The sequence below is a fragment of the Hemitrygon akajei genome, chromosome 19 (genome assembly GCF_048418815.1).
Source record: "Hemitrygon akajei chromosome 19, sHemAka1.3, whole genome shotgun sequence".
Taxonomy (NCBI): Eukaryota; Metazoa; Chordata; class Chondrichthyes; order Myliobatiformes; family Dasyatidae; genus Hemitrygon; species Hemitrygon akajei.
Window position 1 is genome coordinate 18,917,844 of NC_133142.1, and position 21,010 is coordinate 18,938,853.

The 21,010-nt window shown below is 37.4% G+C and overlaps 1 protein-coding gene across 5 annotated transcripts in view; it reads right to left on the reverse strand.

Moving 5' to 3' along the window:
* wnk2 (WNK lysine deficient protein kinase 2) overlaps positions 1-21,010 on the reverse strand; it is a 191,645-nt gene that overhangs the window by 52,591 nt on the left and 118,044 nt on the right. For 4 of the 5 annotated variants that reach the window (XM_073072187.1, XM_073072186.1, XM_073072184.1 and 1 more), the window contains exons 17-20: positions 17,715-17,834; positions 15,673-16,892; positions 5,734-5,827; positions 4,967-5,064 (exon numbers count right to left, since the gene is read on the reverse strand). In XM_073072187.1, the coding sequence (XP_072928288.1) occupies positions 4,967-5,064; positions 5,734-5,827; positions 15,673-16,892; positions 17,715-17,834 (1,532 nt within the window). The remainder of the gene's footprint in view (positions 1-4,966; positions 5,065-5,733; positions 5,828-15,672; positions 16,893-17,714; positions 17,835-21,010) is intronic. The other variant, XM_073072185.1, reaches the window with a different exon arrangement.

Here is a 21,010-nt window from a genome sequence, read left to right on the forward strand (position 1 = left end):
CGTATATGGTTTCAATTTCGGAAATTTTTCGGGTTGACTCAATTCGTGTTAAATAGTCCTATTGTATCTAATTGTTTTTTCCACCCCTCAATTATAGATCAAGCTTTTTTGGCTTGAAAAACTAAGGGATTATTAAGATTTTCTGACTTATTTTTGGACAACTGTCTTTTGAGCAATTAGCAAATAAATATAATTTGCCTAGATTTCATTTTTTTAGATACTTACAGGTTAGACATTTTTAAAGTACGGTACTTCCTTCATTCCCAAATTTTGTGTCTTCAGATATTTTGGAGAGTTTGTTTGAATTAAACCCTTTTCAAAAAGGGCTTATATCAAAACTTTATAATATAATTATGAAGATACGTTCAGTGCCCTTTGATAAGACCAAAAATGATTGGGAAAGAGAGCTTAATCTTATTATTCCTATTGAGAATTGGGATAGAATTCTTCAATTAGTTAATACATCATCTATATGTGCCAAACATTCATTAATACAATTTAAGGTTGTGCATAGGGCCCATATGTCCAAGGATAAATTAGCTCATTTTTATTCTCATATAAACCCTTTTTGTGATAGATGTCAATCAGAAATCGCGTCTTTTAACTCATATGTTTTGGTCATGTCCGATTTTGGAAAAATATTGGAAAGATATTTTTGATATTATTTCGGCAGTACTGAACATTGATTTACAACCCCATCCTATTACCGCAATTTTTGGTTTACCGATGATGGGCTCACTTCACTTATCTCCTTCCGCCTGTCGAATGATTGCTTTTCTCACTTTGATGGCTAGAAGATCTATTTTGTTGAATTGGAAGGAAATTAATCCTCCCACGGTATTTCATTGGCTTTCTCAAACTATGTTATGTCTAAATTTAGAAAAAATTAGAAGTGCTGTATTTGATACTTCTATTAAATTTGAAAAGATATGGAGACCATTTATTCAATATTTTCATATGATGTAATGGCCCTGTGCCAGGCTTATTGGTTTTTTCAGCTTTAATCGTATGTATGTTGAGAGGATCGGAGTTGACGACATTGATGTTTATGTATGCTTGTGAGATATTATGAACAGCCCTTTTTTTTCTTTTTTTTAGTTTTTTTTGTTTTTTCTTCCTTTTTTTTCTTAGATATTAGATTAGTAGATTAGTTAACTTTCATATATAGATTTATATATTTTTTTCTCTTTTTTTTATATTATATATTATGGAATATCTAGACTTACCTTGTTCATATATACACTATATGGTTTATGTTTTGGGAAAGCTTACTTACACTGTATTCATTGTTTATGTATTCCTTCATGTGTAATGGGAGTTTATATGTTTGTAATCCATTATTAATATTTTAATTGTATTTTTGTTCATAATATTTTTAATACTAATAAAAAGATTAAAAGAGAGAAAAACTTCTCTTGCTTAACAACAATCTGGACACACAAGCTCACTTTGGGTTGTGCAGAAGTTACTCAGTGTCTCGCTTCATTACAGCCTTGGTCAAAACACACACAATAAAACTGAACTACAGAGGTGAAGAGTAACTATCCCTGACATTCAGGCAACGACAATATCAAACAGGAGAAAATCCAGTTATCTGCCCCTGACATTCAATGGTTTTACTATCATTGAATCCTCTACAATTAAAAGCCACAGGGTTAATCGATGAGAAATTGAATTAGAATAGGCATATATGCAATGTGGCTACAAGAGCAAGTCAGAAGAAAGGAGTCCTCCAGAGAGCAACTCATCTCTTAACTCCCCAAAGCCTATCCATTAACTACAAGGCTCAAGTTAGGAGTCTGATGGAATGCTGTCCACTTGTCTGGATGAATGTAGCTTCAATAACACTCAAGAACACAGCAGCCCACTTGACAGGCACCCCAGCTACAACCATTCATTCACTGCACCACTGATGGTGTCTGCATTTTCTAATACAGGTTTCCCCCGCTGTCCAAAGGTAGATCATTCCTATCAAATCGTTTGTAAGCCAAAATGTCGTAAAGCGAAGAAGCAATTACCATTAATTTATATGGGAAAAATTTTTGTGCGTTCCCATACCCAAAAAATAACCTACCAAATCAAACCAAATAACACATAAAACCTAAAATAACATGAACATATAGTAAAAGCTTGAATGATATGATAAATATACAGCCTATATAAAATAGAAATATTGTATATATAGTGTAGTTTCACTTAGCAAAATCAGGAAGACAGTGAGCCAAAATAGATGTGGAGAAAAAAAAAAATCGGCATTTACACACCTACGCACGCGCGCACAACTGCCCACACAAGGCTTCACGGTCATGGTAGTCTTTCTCGGGGTAAACACACGTATAAAGCGGGTGTCTTTTTTTTCGTAAAAATGAAAATTCTCTTTGGTTAGCGAAAACAGGTACTAATGTAGGTCTTTTGTAACAGCGAGCTGTCGTAAAGCAAACGTTCGAAAAACGGGCCACCTGTATCTACATAATACACTGCAGCAAATCACCAAGATGCATAAGACAGCCCATGACCTCTACCAGCTAGAATGACAGGGACAGCAAAAACATGGAAAAAGTACCTCATAGAATCTGTCTTCCAAGCCACACAGCATCCCTACTTGTAAATATTTATGTTACAGTTGAAAGAAAAATTAGTGAACCTTTTGCAATTACCTCATTTTCTGCATTAATTACTCAAAATGTGGTCTGATCTTCATCCATGTCTCAATGATAGACAAACACAATCTGTTTCAACTAATAACACACAAACAAAAACAATTGTACTCATTAATTCTGAGTACACCGTTTAAACAATCATGTGAACCTCTGGAGTAATGCTTCTACAAAAGCTATTTGGAGTCAGACAATCCAATCAATGAGATGAGATTGGAGGTGTGGGTTGTAGAGGTGCCCTGCTCTATAAAAAAAAGACACAAAGTCAAATTACTGACAGAGCCTGCTTTTCTCAAGAAAGATCTGTTTATGTGCAACATGACTTGATCAAACCAGCTTTCAGAGGACATCAGAAGAATAGTAGAGTTGCACGAGGCTGGAAAAGGCTACAAAAGCATTTCTAAAGACATGAGTGTTCATCAATCCACAGCAAGAGAAAATGTCTACAAATGGAAGAAACTTGGTACTGTTGCTACTCTCCCTAGGACTGGGCGTCCTGCAAAGATCACACTAAGACCATAACATGCAATGCTAAAGGAGGTGTCAAGGAACCAAGGGTAACAGCAAAAGACATGCAGAAAACTCTATAACCTTCTAAGACTCTGTCCATGTGTCCACTCTAAGAAAAACACTGAACAAGAATAGTACTCATGGAAGGACACCACTGTTCTAAAAATAAATTAAAAAATAAATAAATATTGCTGCACAGCAAGCTTGCAAAACACCATCTGAATGTTCCACAGCACTTCTGGGACAATGTTCTGTGGACAGATGAGACAAAATTTCAACTTTCTGGCAGAAATGCACACCATTATGGTTGGAGGAAAAAGGCATTGCACATCAAAACCCTCATTCCAACTGTGAAGCTTAGTGGAAGGAGCATCATGGTTTGGGGCTGCTTTGCTGCTTCAGTGCCTGAACAACTTGGAACCGTTGAGGGAACAATGAATTCAAAATTGTATCAAGACATTTTAATGGAAAATGTCAGGGTAGTCGTCTGTCACCTGAAGCTGAATAGAAGTTGGATGATACAACAAGGCAATGATCTGATACAAGAGTAGATCAACAACAGAATGATACAAGAAGAAAATTTGTGTTTTGGAATGGCCAATTCAGCGCCCGGACCTTAACCCAATTAAGATACTGTAGCATGACCTGAAGAGGGCTGTTCATGCAAGGTATCCCATATTGATGAACTGAATCAGTCTGTATGGAGGAATAGTCTAAAATTCCTCCTTGCTGCTGTGCAAGTCTGATCAGCAGCTATAGGAAACATTTGGTGGAGGTTTATTGCAGCTAAAGGAGGTTCTACCAGTTATTAAATATAAAGCTTTTTCTAGCCTGGACTGTGAATGATTAAACAATGTGTTAAATAAAGGCATGAAAAAATATAATTGTGTGTTATTAGCTTAGACAGATTGAGTTTGTCTATTTATTCTGACTTAGATGAAGATCAGACAATGTTTTATGAGTAATTAATACAGAAAACCAGATAATTGCAAAGGATTTATGAATTTTTTTCTTGCAACTGTACTTCACTGTTGACAAGTCAAAATCCTGGAACCTTCTTCCTAACAATATTGTGGGTATACCCACGCTTGAACAACTGTAGCAATTCAAGAAGCCCACTCACTGCCATATTCTCAATGAGGGAAAGGATATTAAATGCTGACTCAGACTATGAATCCCATAACCTTGAATGATCCAAAAAAAAAATTCCCTTAGTGGAAAACTGGGGAGTCTCACAAGACCATTTCACCTAGAGACTCATTGTGGAACAACCTATCTACATTCAGGATTCTGTTCAACTAGCAGAAGTTGGCATTTCCTTTCAGAACTGCTAGTGACTGGTACCAAAATTTGTTTCAGGTACCCATAATAGCTTAAACTTATTGTTATCATCTCAATACCAATTCAGAACACACAACATACAAGCTTCCTGGGTCAGTTTTATAGGTCATCCAGACTTGTTGAATTTGAATCAAGCTGTATGCTTTGAGCACAAAGGTAAGAACATACTTCATTGTGAAAACCTTTTCACTTCAAACAGTCATGTTATTAAAATCCATTCAATACCAGAAATAATTTAAGGATGCAAATTAATGAGCATTATTGAACTCATTACTAGAGGAAGCAGGAAATAATAGCAACAAGAGCCGCCAGAAATAAACTGACGTTGCCAAATACACAGAAGTATATACTGATATTACACATACTTGTTTCTAAAATTTGTATCTAAAGCAGAAAATGCAAATAAAAAATGGAAATATTACAATTGATAGAGGAACATAAAGAACATCGAAGCATACCTGAAACTTGTCTATTGCCACTGGAAGAAGATCCACTGAAGATGACATCACAAATATTGCATCACTTCTTTCCTTCTCAGTTATGTCAGCACTGGTAACTAAAATGCATTTATAGAATTATGAGGCTTCTGACATCTTCATCACTTCAAAATTAAGATAATGTATAAATAATAAACCCAGTATATTTAGATTGGTAAGTGCATGTAATCATTTAACTTTTCCAAATGAAAGAGAGCAGCCAATCGTGCTTGTCCTTTCTAAATGGTTTCAATTTTACACTGACAACTGTGTTCATCTAATTCATATTGGTTATAGCCACATTGTTAGAAATCTAACCTGCTCCTTTAATCTTAATTGCCTACGTTTTGCTTTGCATGGAATGCTGATGATATTGCAAGATTGTTTCACGATTATGATGTAATATTATGCAGAAAACCACAAATAAATATTAAGAATACAATTTAAAATAATTTTCTTTCCAAAAGCTTCTTCAACACAACTTTTGCACTAAGCATCTGATCACCCTTCATTTTTTTTCTATTTGTATTAACATTTCCTCACACCTCTAAACATACTGGCATGTACTTTTGTACAAATGATACAATGTTTTTACTATTTCCAACATTTATCCTAATTAACCCTTGATATCATAGCACAAGATTTGAGATGATATATTCAAAATCAAGAGATTAAACTTTGATTATTTAATTTGTTCATAAGCTGATAATTTTGTATGTTAAGCTTGTCATGATGTTTTCTTAATATACCTTGACTGTTTATTGAGGTCCCCATGGGCAACGCAGTTGTCTGTGGTTGAGCATAACTTTGAGTAGACTCTTTCATCTCAACCGTATGACTCTGCTGAATGAAATACAGAATTATATCATGAATTAAATATCATATTGAAATAAAAGACAAAAATATTAAAATTAGTGATAAACCTCAATGAATCTCTGCAGCCCCATTTAAGACTAAAGAGCTAGATGGAGACTGTCAGGCCCCTCAATTCACTAACCACTACCCCTGGAACAATGGCAAAGCCATGACAGACCAAGAAATCTGACTTATACACTGAAGGACATGGCAGTAGAAAGGCAGAACTTGCTGATATACACTCTGCATCTGCCTAGTGGTTCTCCACAAACCAGGTGGCCAAATATCAGTGCTTTCTGCAGGTGCTTTGCCACAAAAGTTTCAGGACAAGTTGATTAAATTTGATAATTAGGTTTGAATTTATATTATGCTTTTTAAAGCTCCATGATATTCCTAAATGTTTTATAGCTTTGTTTCTGTAAGGAAAGAATTATCATGGTTACAAGAAATAAAATAAAGGTCAACATATCATGACCCAGCTGAAAAACACAAAATGCTCTAAGTGCCTTCATTTATGCTTACAAAGGAATTCCATAAATTATTACACAATAAGGTAAATTGTGACAGACCAATCCCATTAGTGAGAAGTACACATACAAGGAGGATGTACTTATAAGATTAACAGAATGGTTGCAAAATAATTGCATTAGAAGGTGATTAGAAAGCACTTTCTTTCTCAAACTATGGTTACACAAGAACACAAATGATTAAAAAGGGAATAGGAAATAGGAATATTGAAGAGACTGTTGAGTCATGAGGGAAAAAAGATAACCCAATAGGTCAAAAAGCCAGAGGCATGATATTCTATGTTCAGGTATGCTTAATAATAAATAATTAGCATTCTTTCTTCCTTCTTTGAAATGTACAGCAACTTGAGGTGAACAGCAATTGTTCTGCTTAACAACAAATATGACATTTTACCATCCAATGGCAAAAAGATGCTGTACACATTTCTGAATGAAATTTATGCTGTATACTATATCAATAAGTAGCATTCCTAAATATGCAAGTCTTCGGATACAAGCTGGTATAAAAATGTTATTAAAAGAGTGCAATGGGAACGGATACTTATGAAGGGTCACAGCCCAAAACGTTGAATGTTTACTCATTTTCATAAATGCTGCCTGAACTGCTGAGTTCCTCCAGCATTTTGTGTGTGTTACAACCATTACTCAAGTCTTTTAAACCCTGAAATCAAATAAAATATTACAAGTCTCATCCCTTCTGAAACTAACAGATGGAGATTTAAAATGGCTTAATTTCATATTTTTATTAAAATAATGACTATTTTTCTTCATCTGTATTAATCCACCTTGTTGCAGACTATATATCAGTTAACATCCATCCAGTTTAAGCTTACTATCCACTGAACACACTCTGTGTTGAGATACTGAACAAAAAATTACAGTCACTTGTCAGGATATGTAACCATATTGTAATTACTCTTAGTGAATATAATATTATGATATTATGCTTAAAGTATAATATCTTTATACTTGCTTAAGTAATTTAAGCAATGTGCTTAAAGTAATTTTTTGCAAAAGTTCACATGGTATCCACTGAGTGTTAATTTGTTACAGTGCTTTTGACCCTGGAGTCTAAAAACTCGCACATAACTCAGAACAATATTTTTTTAAAAGTCAGCTAAAGCCCCTGTCCACCATAGCAATGAAACAGTGATTTCCAAGCTGCAGTGGTGTGGAATGAACAACTGAGAAATTGTAATTGGCTGACTCAGAGGGTGGCCTAACGAAAATGTGCCACAACCTGTTGCTCCAAGTGTATACTGTCCATCGAGATCCTATCTATGATTTCTCTCATCTCTTGGTGCACACAGAAGCTACTGTCTCCACACTTTGTTAGGCCAAAGGGAGGTAAAGAAAAATTAAAGCAAATTTTTACCTTCTATAAATTCTTCAACAAGCACAGGGGTAGTAAAGCTTGTGGAGTAACATGGTTGATTAGACTGTACCCTTATTTGACATTATACTGTATGTGTTCTGTTACGTGATGTCACTGTCTTCTACTAATGTTTGAGTTTTGATAACCTCACCGTTCACAGAACAAAATTCAAACCAATAAAATACAAGTTGTTCATTTGATGTTTTTACATCAATGAGTGCCTATACTTCAACAGTCTCAGCACTTACCATTAATTCATTGGTTACAAACCCTGGGATATACTGGGTGATGTAATTAGCATTTTTCCTTAACTCTACTTAAAAATTACTGGTTTTATGTTTCACAAACCATTTATAAAATTAACTTTCAATGGTTTAAGGATTTGCCACATTTATAATGAAAAGTTAATTGACAAATATCTTCAGAAATAAATGTAGGCAATGTCCCTTTAATGGCTTTGATTTTAGTTATTGATATTATGGAGTCTTTTGCACCTATGCTGATTAAATACTGAAAGCCAAGGTCAAACAGTCCATTTCAATTCAGATGCAAGCTTATTGACCTGAAATATCAGCTCTTTACATAGACTGTCTAAATTGGAGTATTTCCAGCATTTTGTTGACATTTCACATTTTATTTAATAATAATAACTATTTATATAGCACCTTTCATACATTAAGATGCAGGCTCAAAGTGCTTTACATAGATTGTAAAGATACATCAATATAGCCATAAAAATACAAGACAAAATTAAAAATCCTAACAAACATTATATAGTATAAATGTAATCAAATACACCAAATTATATAAATATAATAATCAAAAACAGGCATTATTGCTACAAGTAGGCCAAATTAAAACTAGTAGGTCTTCAGAAGTGTTTTGAAATGTTCCACAGTACTATCCTGATATGTCTCAGTTAGTAGAGTATTCCAGATTTTTGGTGCATAAGAGCTAAAAGCCGCATCACTAGTTCTCATATGGTTAGATCTAAAAACACCAAGCAAAGCAATATTTGCAGATCTAAGAATACAATTTGCGATGTAAGGGGATAGATACTCCAAAATATGAGGAGCTAGATTATTCAGAGCCTTATATACAACTAAGAATATTTTAAAATTGATCCAAGTGCAGAACATCCACCAATTCTCCTTTGTCTTCCTGCTTGTTATTTCTTCTAAGAATTCCAGCAGATTTGCCAGGCAAGATTTTCCCTTGTGGAAACCATGCTGACTACGGCCTATTTTATCATGTGCCTCAAAATGCCCTGAGACTTCATCCTTAACAACGGACTCCAACATCATTCTAACCACTAAGGTCAGACTAACGAGCCTATAATTTCCTTTCTTCTGTCTCTCTATGATCCTAAATAATGGCAGATGGAATACAGAGTTGGGAAGTGTATGGCCATGCACTTTGGTAGAAGAAATGAAAGGGCTGACTATTTTCTAACTGGACAGAAAATCTGAGGCAAAAAAGGAACCAAAGGATGAAAACATTTCTGAATACACTGCAGAACTGTGCAACTTCCCCAATACTGTGACTTTGGAGATGGACTTTCTGATGCATTAAGGGACAGGCTTGTATGTGACATGCATATCAGAGCACTCAAAAAAGCCTACTGTCAGAAAGAGATCTAACCTTAGAACAGGCATTGACCATTGCAGTATCATTGGAGACACCAGAACAGAACGTGTCAGAACTTAAGAAAAAGAGTTTAGAATGTGAAATGCACAAATGTCCTCGAATGGTGCAAAAAGCCAAAAATGTTATCAATGTGGCAAATCCTCCTAAGATGCAAATGACTGTTGGTTCAAAGAAAAAGTTTGCAGGAAGTGCCACAGACAAGGTCACATAGAGACTGTGTGCAGGTCAGACGAAAAGAACAACCAAAGAGAAAAACCACAGAGTGAAAAATAACCAGCCACAAAACTAAACAAATACGCAGTGACTGAATGTGAAACTGAATCTGACAACACAGAGTCTAGCAGAGTGAGTTCCCATGCCTAGAACTGCATATCATTACTGAAGCCAATTGTGAAATCATATAGATCACAACTATGTGTTTGGTGTAAAACTGAAAATGGAGCTGGATACAGGATAATCTTTGTCTGTAATTTCTGGGGCTAGCTACAACAGACTGTTTTCTAAGCTACCATTAGAAGACCTCAGTAATGCTAAAGACCTACACAGGCAAAAAAGTGTCTCCAAAGGCAAACTGGAAGTAAATGTGATGTACAGAGGCAAAACACAGCAGTTAGAGTTTTATGTGTTGAAAAGTGGAGGGTCAGCACTTTTTGGACATGAATGGTTGAGAAAAATCCAACTAGACTGACACATAGTCAAAGCTCTCAATGTGTTATCAACAGGCAACTGCAGCCCAAATAGTAGCACTAACCAGAGACTCTCACAGCTGCTAATGAGAAGGTGTTTGAGAAGGATATTGGTAAACTCAAAGGCATAAAAGCCAGAATTGAGCTGGATGAAGCAGCAACACCAAGATTTCATAAAGTGCATCTTACACACTATGCTTAAAGTGGATGCTGAACTTTAGAGCTTGGAGGTGTCTGGCATTCTCTCCAAGGTTGAGTGGAGTGATTGAGCCACACCCATTGTCCCAGTGATCAAGGGAAGGCCAGAGCTGTTCGCAAATGCACCCTTCAAAATAAGCATCAACCCTGTGCTGTGTCCTATGCAGTATCCCCTGCCATGAATTGAATAAATTTTTTCATCTTTGGCAGGTGGGAGATTGAGGAGTCAAGCAGGAAGTTCCTCACAATCAACATTCACAAGGGACTGTTCCAGTATAATCATCTTGTCTTTGGCAAAGAGCAATGGACCAAGTGTTCCATGATATCCAGGGTCACAATGTTACCTTGATGACATCATGACTGGCAAGAATGATGAAGAGCACCTCCAGAACCTTGGTAAAATGTTTACCAGGCTGAATAAGTATGGTTTACATGCAAAGAGAGAGAGAAACGTTAGTTTTTCCAAGAATGAAATCTCATATTGTGGACATGTCACTGACAAGCATGGCTTACACAAGTCATCAGAGAAGACTGAAGCACTGCTGCAAACCAGAAAAATGTGTCACAACTCAGGTCATACTTGGGCCTTGTAAATTACTACCACTGGTTTTTCCCAAATATTACTACAATGCTGCACCCATTGAATGCACTGTTACAAACAGCAGCAAAGTGGGAATGGCCAGAAAGATGTGAAAGAGCATTCAAGGAAATAAAGAGACTAATAACATCAGATGAACTGCTCACCCTTATGTCCCACCTCTGCCCAACAGACTGAATGCCCCCTATGGCATTGGTATTGTTTTGTCACACACTATGAAAGATGGATCTGAATGTCCGATTGCACTTGCTTCAAGATCACTGACAAGTGCAGAATATAGCTATGCACAGATCGACCTAGAGGCCCTTAGTCTTCCTAGTGTTACGTACTCATGACAGTGGTACCCTTGTCACGTGACTGGGGTTGAAGTTATACTGGACTTGAGGTAATGGTCTTGTGATGGTGGAGTGACGTCATTTTCCCGCCAGTAGAGGTCATGTGACAGGTTTTTTTTTACACAGGGTATAAACGGAAGACCCCACCCTGTGGGGAGGGGCAGTTTGTGGCTGGATTTGCCATGTTGACTTCATGCCACTGCGTGATTTAATGTGATGACGCAGTTTAGTTGAAAGATGAAGTTTTATCTAATGCCTAAAGTTTAAAAGGTCATTGCCAGCAGTTTCTTTACAATACTACTAGTGGAGAGTGAATATCGGAGTTCGGAAGTTAAAGATCGAGAAGAATCAATTTTCGACGGTAGATTGGGTTCGACCTTGTGTGATCCTCATTCGGAAGGATTTCGTTGACTATTCTTGTGTTAATCCCTGGGTTGACCAGAAAGGATTTGAGAATAGTGTGGAAGGAAAGGTCAGTGCCTTTAAACCGTTACGTTTCATAAAATTCTACGTGGGAAGAGTTCGACGCCGGGGATCGAAGGACAACGACGTGGAAGAGAATTTAAATCGCCTTAAAAAGTCTCTCCTTTTAAATGGACTGAGCATTTTGAACTTTTGGCAATATCGCTTTAAACAACTGTTTTTGCAACATCGCTTTAAGAACTGTTTTTGCTGCATCGCTTTAAGAACTGTTTAAGCTGCCGCACAGCAGCTGATTTCCGGTTACGTTAGTGTTTGTTTACTTTTGGGGGGTTTGTTTTCAGTGTTTAATAAACGTGTTATTTGTTATAAAAACCCTTGCCTATCTCATATATATTTATTGTTGCCTGAATACGTAACACTAGGGGCTCTTAATGACAGAGTTCAAAGGTACCATACACAACAGCAACACTGACAGACTGTCACATCTTCCACTGTTGGCCACTGAAGAAGTCTCCATTCTTTGACCCAGCAGAGCTATTCCACCCAGCACTGGTGGAAGAGTTGCCAGTAACAAATTCAGAAATACAAAGAGAAACAAGGAATGGCCTGACATTGTCAAAAGTCAATGACATTACCATACAAGGATGGCCAGCTCATGGTAACCCTATGTTTCCAGAGTTATCAGTGATTAGAGACCAACTGTCGGTAGTCAAAGAATGTTGATGTGTGGATCTCACGTTGTGGTTCCCTCTAAACCGCACACCGGAGTGTTAGAGAACCTGCATGAAGAATACCTATATGAAGAATCTCGTCCAGAGCTATGTGTGGTGGTCTAGAATAGACAGACAGATTGAAGATTTGACCTAAAGCTGTTTGGGATGCCAAAAAGTTCCAAATACACTCCAGAGGGACCTTTACACCCGTGGAGTGGCCATCTTCACCATGGCAAAGAGTGCATAATGACTTTGCAGGGCCATTCATGGATTCCATGTTTCTGATTGCTGTGGATGTTCATTCAAAGTGGCCTGAGGTCATACCAATAAAGTTAACCACCTCAAAAAAGACAGTCCTCAGAGAAGAAACCACTTTCTCTAGAAATGGCTTACCAGAACAAATTGTGAATGACAACGGACCACAATACACATCAGAAGAGTTCAGATTATTCACGAAGAAAAGGGTTTAAATATTTCAGCTCCTCACCACCCAGCAATGAATGGGTTAGCTGAAAGGCTTATCTAAACCTTTAAGAAGTCCATTAAAGCTATGGACAAGGAGGACATTTCTCTACACTAGGTAGCCAACTTACATTGTGGGTATCGGAACTCTGTTCACATGATGACAAATTAAAAACCTACCATGCTGTTCATGAGCAGGAATCTGCATCCTCACATAGAGCTTCTGAAACGAGATCAATTGAGGGAAGTGCAGAATAAACAGTTCAGCCAGTTTCCAAGTAAATCAGCAAGGAATTTCAAGGTTGGACCAGAAGTCCTACCGTGTGATTACCAAGAAGGTAAGTGGACACCTGATAGGAAAGTAACAAGAACTGGACCACTGATGTACACAGTGTATGTTGGAGATCATACATGGAGACGTCATGTGGACCATTTACAAGATGATCAGCTGAACAATACACCTCAATCCTCTGCATCGAACAAGACGGACACATTACAGCCACCAGACTTACTTATCAGTGATGATCATGTCACTAACAGCAAAGTGACATCTGCAGAGAAAGTAGTCTTTGACAGGACACCTGCCAAATCTGATGCCGCTTCACACGTCCAAAAGCGCTATCCTGAAAGAAACAGTGTCACCAAAAGACTGAATCTTTAGTGTAGTGAAGATAGTTATGGACAATTATTGTTTATGATATTGCAGAGCTGTGTATCAGATACCATAGTTAGCAGCACAGGAGCACCTCAGGGGACTGTCCTGTCCCTCTTCTTGTTTACCGTATATACCTCAGACTTCAGGTACAACTTGAAGTCTTTATCACTTGCAGAAGTTTTCGGATGATTTGGTAGTATTGGGCCGTACCAGCCAAGGTCCAGAGGCTGAGTACAGAAGAGTGGTGGACAACTTCATTGAGTGGTATGGGCTGTATCACCTACAGCTCAAGAGCACCAAGACAAAGGAGTTGGTAGTGGACTTCAGGGAGGTGGAAACACCCAACATTCCCATCTCCATCAAGGGAACGGATGTGGAAATCGTCCAGGAGTTAAAAATACCTGGGAACTCGTCTGGAAAATAAACTGAACTGGACTAAAAATACAGGGCTCTGTACAAGGAACAGAGCCAACTGTACTGTCTGCAGTACTACACTGCAGATGTTCTACAACTCAGTGGTGGCCAGCATTCTATTCTACGCTGTAGTCTGCTGGGGCAGCAGGGTGAGAGCAGTTGACACCAAGAAAATCGATAAGCTTGTCAGGAAGGCTGGTTCTATTCTGAGGGTGGAAGTGGATTTCCTGGTGGCTGTGCCTGCAAAGAGGGAACTACAGAAACTACAAAGTATTGTGGACAATCCCTCTCCCCTCCCCCCCATGACATACTGGACAAACAGAGGAGTACCTTTAGTAATAGACAGATTCCAGCAAGGTGCATCACTGAACACCACAGGAGATCGTTTCTCACTGTGGCTACAACACTCTACAACTCCTCAAGTATACAATTATATGGTTTCATTTCTCGGCTGTATTTTGCACTATTATTTTTTAATGCATATTTTGTACTTTCTTGGTACATCAATGCTTACATTTTGTATTTTAAAGTATATATTTCTGACTGAGCAACCTTGCAACAATAATTTCCTTAAGGATAAATAAAGTTTTATCTTATCTCATTATGAAAGCTTGTTTATTTGAATATGGCTTTAAAGGGAAATTGAATGTTTTAAGTTACATTAATCTGAAGGAGAAGGAAGTGTAATGTATGGATCTACTTCTTTTCACACAATGACTCCCCCTTAACACTACTTATTGACTGATAACTTACCCATGCACATTTATTTGTTCCTCCCTCTGCAAAGTGAATATTGAAGTTAACCTCATCCGCACATACATGCTTTTATTTAATTGATATGTAGTTAAACAGAAACAACAATGATTCCAAGATTTAATGGCTTGTCATATGAAGTGCTTCATGGCTCTGGGCCTATATTCACTGGAGTTAATATACAACTTCAGTCTCCTGCTAGTGCAATGGATTTGTAACTAACCTCTGAAATGGCACAGCAGATTACTTGATTGAATCAAGTAATTATGAAAAATGCTATTAATGAACATTGGGCAAAATTCCTGGCATCGATTTGGGACTGACAAAAGCACATACTAGCCCTGACAAAACAGCAACACTCTGAATATAGGGACTTATATTTAAAATAACAGATCTGCACCATAGTCTAAACAACTCTACTCATAAACTACAATTTTTTTTTACCCCAGGGTCTCACTTCATACTTACAGTATCTCATCAACAGAGAAACACATGAAATGGTATTATAGAAGCATATGGAAATGACATCCTTAGAATTAATACCAGTTCCCTTGAAACCTTCCTTCAACTAATCAATCAACATTGCATGTTGACCACTCAAGAGAAGCAGCAAATATAAAAAGCACAGAATAAGCTCCCAGCAGAATCTACAAAGCTTTATACCAAGAACAGTTTGGTAACACTACGGGACTAAGCTGATCATGTTTGTATAGCTTAACTGCAAGATTTGGCTTGCATCAGATGATAGAGCTAATACAAGGAGAAATCTTGTCAAACAGGATAGATTCAGAAACAACATGGTAGTTTGAATCTGGTCATTTTTAAGGCAGCAAATTCATCTCCTTCACCCTACCAGCAAGTCATTAGAGTAATCCTAGTTCAGAAAATATAGAAAAGCATTCCTGGTCTGACACTAAATGGAACCCAAAAATTAAATACCAATCTGGTGACATTAATATTAAGCACACTTCTTTTTTTAAAAATTCAACACCAAATACATTTCCAAAGACAACATTTCTAGCAAATACAAAAGCAAGTATGACTTACATCAGCAGACAATCCAGTCTTTGCAATCAAAGTGTGGTCTCCAACCACAGGCAATACAGGTGCTTTCACATGCTGGTACAGACCCTCTCTCAAAACAGATTGACTGGAAGTTTCTTCTGATAAATTTTCAGGTGGACTAGAGAAGCTTGGTGGTGATCCCATAACTGGAACTTGGGTAATTGGCAAAACAGAATGGATAGCTGCATCTATATTCTTTACATCATGTACAGAAACAGCCACAGAAACTGTAGTATTAAGCACTTCACCAGGGGGTTCAGAGGATAGCTCTTCTGTGCAACCCACATCTCCTGTAGCAGTAGCAGTTTCAGAGGATTCTGTAGCTGAATGAACAGGAAGAATCCCTCCATGCTCCTGATACAATAAAGTACGCAACTTTTCATCCAATGACTTTATTGTTTTATCTATAAATTCAATTTTACGTGGGCCTTCCACATCCGATTCAACTACAAGAGAAAGCTGTTGCTGACTGCTAATAACACCAGTCACAGTAATTGATTGCGACTGTGTTTGTGCTGGGTACTGTTGATTAATACTTGCAGGTACTGGTGCAGGACTCTGTGGCTGAGAACTTGAAGTATTACTTACTGTTCCAGAAATGGAAACAGAGGATTGAATCTGGTTTGTGAAAGGTTGCATTAAAACAGATTGCGAGATATCAGGCACATACGCTTGCATAACAGGCTGTTGCTCCAAGAAAAGGCTATGAAGTGGACTAGGGTCTGCAGATTGAGTAGGAAGTGAAAGTTCTGTTTGAATTGATATTGATTGGATGGGAAGAGAATCAACAACTGAACAGCAAGGCATGTCCACCACTGAAGGGGGGCTGAAAGCTATATCAGATTCTTCTTCTGTTTGCAGCTGAGAAACAGTTTTAGATTGAAGTTCTAAATGCTCATGAATGGCAACCTGACTTTGAAATGAAATACCTGATTCATTACAAACAGGATCATGAAACTGGTGACTACTCTGTTGCACTTCTTTTCTAGATTGACCTTCAGTCTCCATTTGTAGTGTAGGAATACTAGGGGACATTACTGGAACAGGCAAATTCGCTGGGGCACTAATATGAGACAACACCGGCACTGAAGGAGGAGGAACAATGCGATGTCCAGAGGTGATGTCAGTAGCATGAGCAACTGCACCAGATATTTGTGTTGCTAATGAATCTATCTGCTTGTCTTCAAAGGCATTTTCAGTTTCTGAAAATTGAAGAAAATGTATTAAGTTTCTACAAATTTTAATTTACTACTAATTTAGAACAATTGTTCCTAAAGCCTAAGGTACTGACTTACTCGACTTCCCCTCAAATTAAATATACAATCTATAATAAACGCAGATAGAAAATTTTAAAATGCTGTTAATAGGTTAACATTAATACTACACACATCCAAAGTGTAAATGTACAATTAAACATTGAATGCTTAAATATAAATCCGTTTTATCAGATTTAAATTAGCAATATTTACTGAGGAAATCAATTTAGTATTCTGACTAAATTACAAGTTTTAAAAACGCAAATGAACTGCAGATGCTGGAAATTTATAACAAAAATGAAAAACTGGAAATATTCAACAGATCAAGCTGCATATGTGGGAAGAGAGAGTTAATATTTCACATCAAAGACTCTTTATCAACCTGCTGAGTATTTCCAGCAATTTCTGTTATTATTATAAAAATTTATTTCATCTCCATTTCAAAATGTTCAAGCTCAACAAGTATAGGTAGCACCGTAACGTAGTGGTTAGCATGGTGCTTTACAGTACCAGTGACCCAGGTTCAATTCCTGCCACTGTTTGTAAGGAGCTCATACAGTCTCCCCGTGACCGTGTGGTTTTCCTCCGGGTACTCCGGTTTGCTCCCACAGTCCAAAGATGTACCGGTTGGTAGGTTCATTGTAAATTGTCAGTAATTTGGCTAGAGTAAAACTGGGGTACTGCTGTGTGGCCCAAAGGACCAGAAGGGCTTGTTCCACGTTCTACCTCAATAAAAAGAAATAAAATTAAACAATGTTAACATCATACCCAAGGTCGAAGCTGCTGGTGGTTTACTTGAAGAAACATTTGCTGCTGATTCCGACTCCTTTGTTGGACAGTTTTCCACAACTGGACATATAATAAACCATCTTCGGCCAGTATGCAACACTAACAAAGATGGTACAATGCATCAGCATTTGATCACCTTAGTATACAGCATTCTTCTTACTATGCGTGTTTTTCAAATCTATGTTAATCAATTCTGTTACCACATAGAGAGCCCACTTGTTTTAAAAAGCAGAGAATTCTGACTTTAAGAGTGTGCTTTGCTATGCATGCACAGTGCAATTTCAGGATCAATATTCAGTCCCATTAACTGCTTTTCCAATAATAAACTACCCAAGCTCCAGACAACGAACATGTCCATCAGGAGAAATTATAATCACCTTTCATTAACATTTAATATCAATAATACCATTAGATTTCTCCTAAGCAACAACTTGGTAACCAGCTTGCCAACTACATGAATACTGAGGCTACAAGGACAATTTGGAAGCTTAGTAGTCTGCAATGATGAATTCACTTACTGATTCCTCACCACCTATAAGGACGTATACAGAACAAGTCAGGAATAATTCTCCATGTGCCTGATTATTAAAATTCTGTAAGACCATAAGATACAGGAGCAGAAGTAGGCCATTCAGCCCATCGAGTCTGCTCCACCATTCAATCATGGGCTGATCCAATTCTTCCAGTCATCCCCACTTCTCTGCCTTCTCCCCATATGCTTTGATGCCCTGGCTAATCAAGAAACCGTCTATCTCTGCCTTAAATACATCCAATGACTTGGCCTCCACAGCCACTCATGGCAACAAATTCCGCAGATTAACCACCCTCTGACTAAAATAATTTCTCCGCATCTCTGTTCTAAACAAACATCCTTCAATCCTGAAGTCATGCTCTCTTGTCCTAGATTCCCCCATCATGGGAAATAATTTTGCCATATCTAATCTGTTCAGGCTTTTAACATTCCAACAATACTTAAGCTCAACACACTTAGAAAAAGCAGCTTTTTTGATTAGCACCCAACCCCATCTCAAATATTCAGACTCCCCACCACCATAAGCATAAAAAGACAATGCTAAAACTCACTTGGGATTCTTCACTGCAGCATCCAAACTCCAATCCTCAACTGGGGACCAGACACACAGGGACACTAATACCTCAAGCATCCCAACAATTTGCACTTTTACAAGTTGGCATTGTATTACCATCTCTTCTTCCTCAACATGTCAAAACCACAGAACTTCATTTCATCAAATGAACTGTTGCAATTTTAGGAATGAGCAATAAATATTGGCCCATCTAGCAAAACCCATGGCACAAATTAATAAATAAAATGGCATGAATGTAACTCTATTTTAGTAGAATTATAAATTACTTGGGGAAATAATTCCTTCTCCTTAGACACCAAACACTAATAAAACATTCTCTCCATCTCAAGGCAGTTGTCAACTTTCAAATAATGTGTCAACTCCAACATTCAAACCTGCCCCAAAGTCTTTAAACATGCTATCACATGCTAAACATGCATGCTAACCTTTCAAGCACATTTAAAATCTCTCCTAAGTCTTCAATCTGATGTAAAATCTCTCAATATTCTTACTAATTATATCTTGTGTGACTATAAATGTGACATGTCATAAATTCTCAACCTCTCTCTACACTTGAATGTGGCTGACCACATTTCTTTCAAAGCCTCTTGCAAATTATGTGGTTCACTGAAGCTAGCTCACTTATTTTCAACCAAAATTGTGTTTATTATAGTACAGCATCTTCAGCAATCACTCTACACTCAGTGGCCACTTTATTAGGTACACCTGCTCATTAGTACAAATATCTAATCTGCTAACCATGTGGCAGCAGCTCAATACACAAGAACATGCAGACATGGTCAAGAGGTTCAGTGTTGTGCAGATCAAACATCAGAATGAGGAAGAAATGTGACTAGGTGACTGACTGGAATGACTGTTGGTGCCAGACAGAGTGGTTTGAGTATCTCAAAAACTGCTGATCTCCTGGGATTGTCATGCACAACAGTCTCTAAAATTTAGAGAGAATGGTGCAAAAAAAAACCAATCCAGTGAACAGCAGTTCTGTGGATGAAAATACCTTGTTAATGAGCGAGGTCAGAGGACGATGGTTAGACTGGTTCAAAATAACAGCAAGGCAATAGTAACTCAAATAACTACTTGTTACAACAGTGGTATGCAGAACAGCATCTCCAAACGTACATGTCGAACCTTGAAGTGGATGGACTACACTAGCAGAAGACTACAAAATACACTTGGTGTACACTGAGTGCATACTTGTCTCCCAATTAAGCTGACTTCGGACCTTTCCATAATGTGGTGAATCTTTACTGTGAATATTATTTCATAATCTAAAAAACACAGCTGTTTAAATTGAAGTTTAATTGTTTGCTCACTGTACTCTCAGATATTACCGTTGATCTTTTAAAAATTATTTTCTATCATTCTGTAAAATCTGAACGAATAAGATGAGAGACTTGGAGCACAACCTGGCAAGTTCTATTTGAATTGAATGATCTGCTTTTGCACGATATAATTGTCTAATTCTATGAAAATAAATTCCCTCAACACTTCCTGACTGATTCTATACTAACTTTATCCTTCTTTCTCTGAGACAACCAGTTTTGAACAAAATATTTCTTTGAACTTCTTTCAGTCTTCCACTTGCAAGTTTCAGCATTCTGTCAAACTCCTTCACCTAAATCTTCACAGCTAACTCCACGTTTCTGGGAGTTAACAGTTTGTATCCCACTTCATCCTTGCTTCCACTCATAAAATCTTACTTGTTATGATCACTTATAAATAGTCAGCAATCTTTCCACTGATAGATATAATGCCCGAGTTAGGTCTGAAATTATGCCCAGGTCATTAAGCAGTAGGTAGACCTAAAGTTCTTGTATGCTCTGATGACAGATCTCCAGAAATATACTAATAGGAGCTATAGCAGAAGTGCCCACGTTCTGAGTTGCCTCTCCTGCTAAAAATTTCCATGGAATGAACTATTATCAATACCAAATGAATGTCCCTGAAGACCACAAAAATTAAGGTCACCACAAAATTGAAGCTTGCTGACTGACAACAATGATAAAGATCCTCATCAAACACCTATCTTCAAAAATGTCTGAACCCTGCACTCTGGAATATCTTTCTGAAATACCAATACCTCTCCCTTTAAATTCCAAATATTTAATCAGATATACATATACAGCACTTATTTTTGTCTCTTTGCACTATGAAGCACTTAGAGTATTT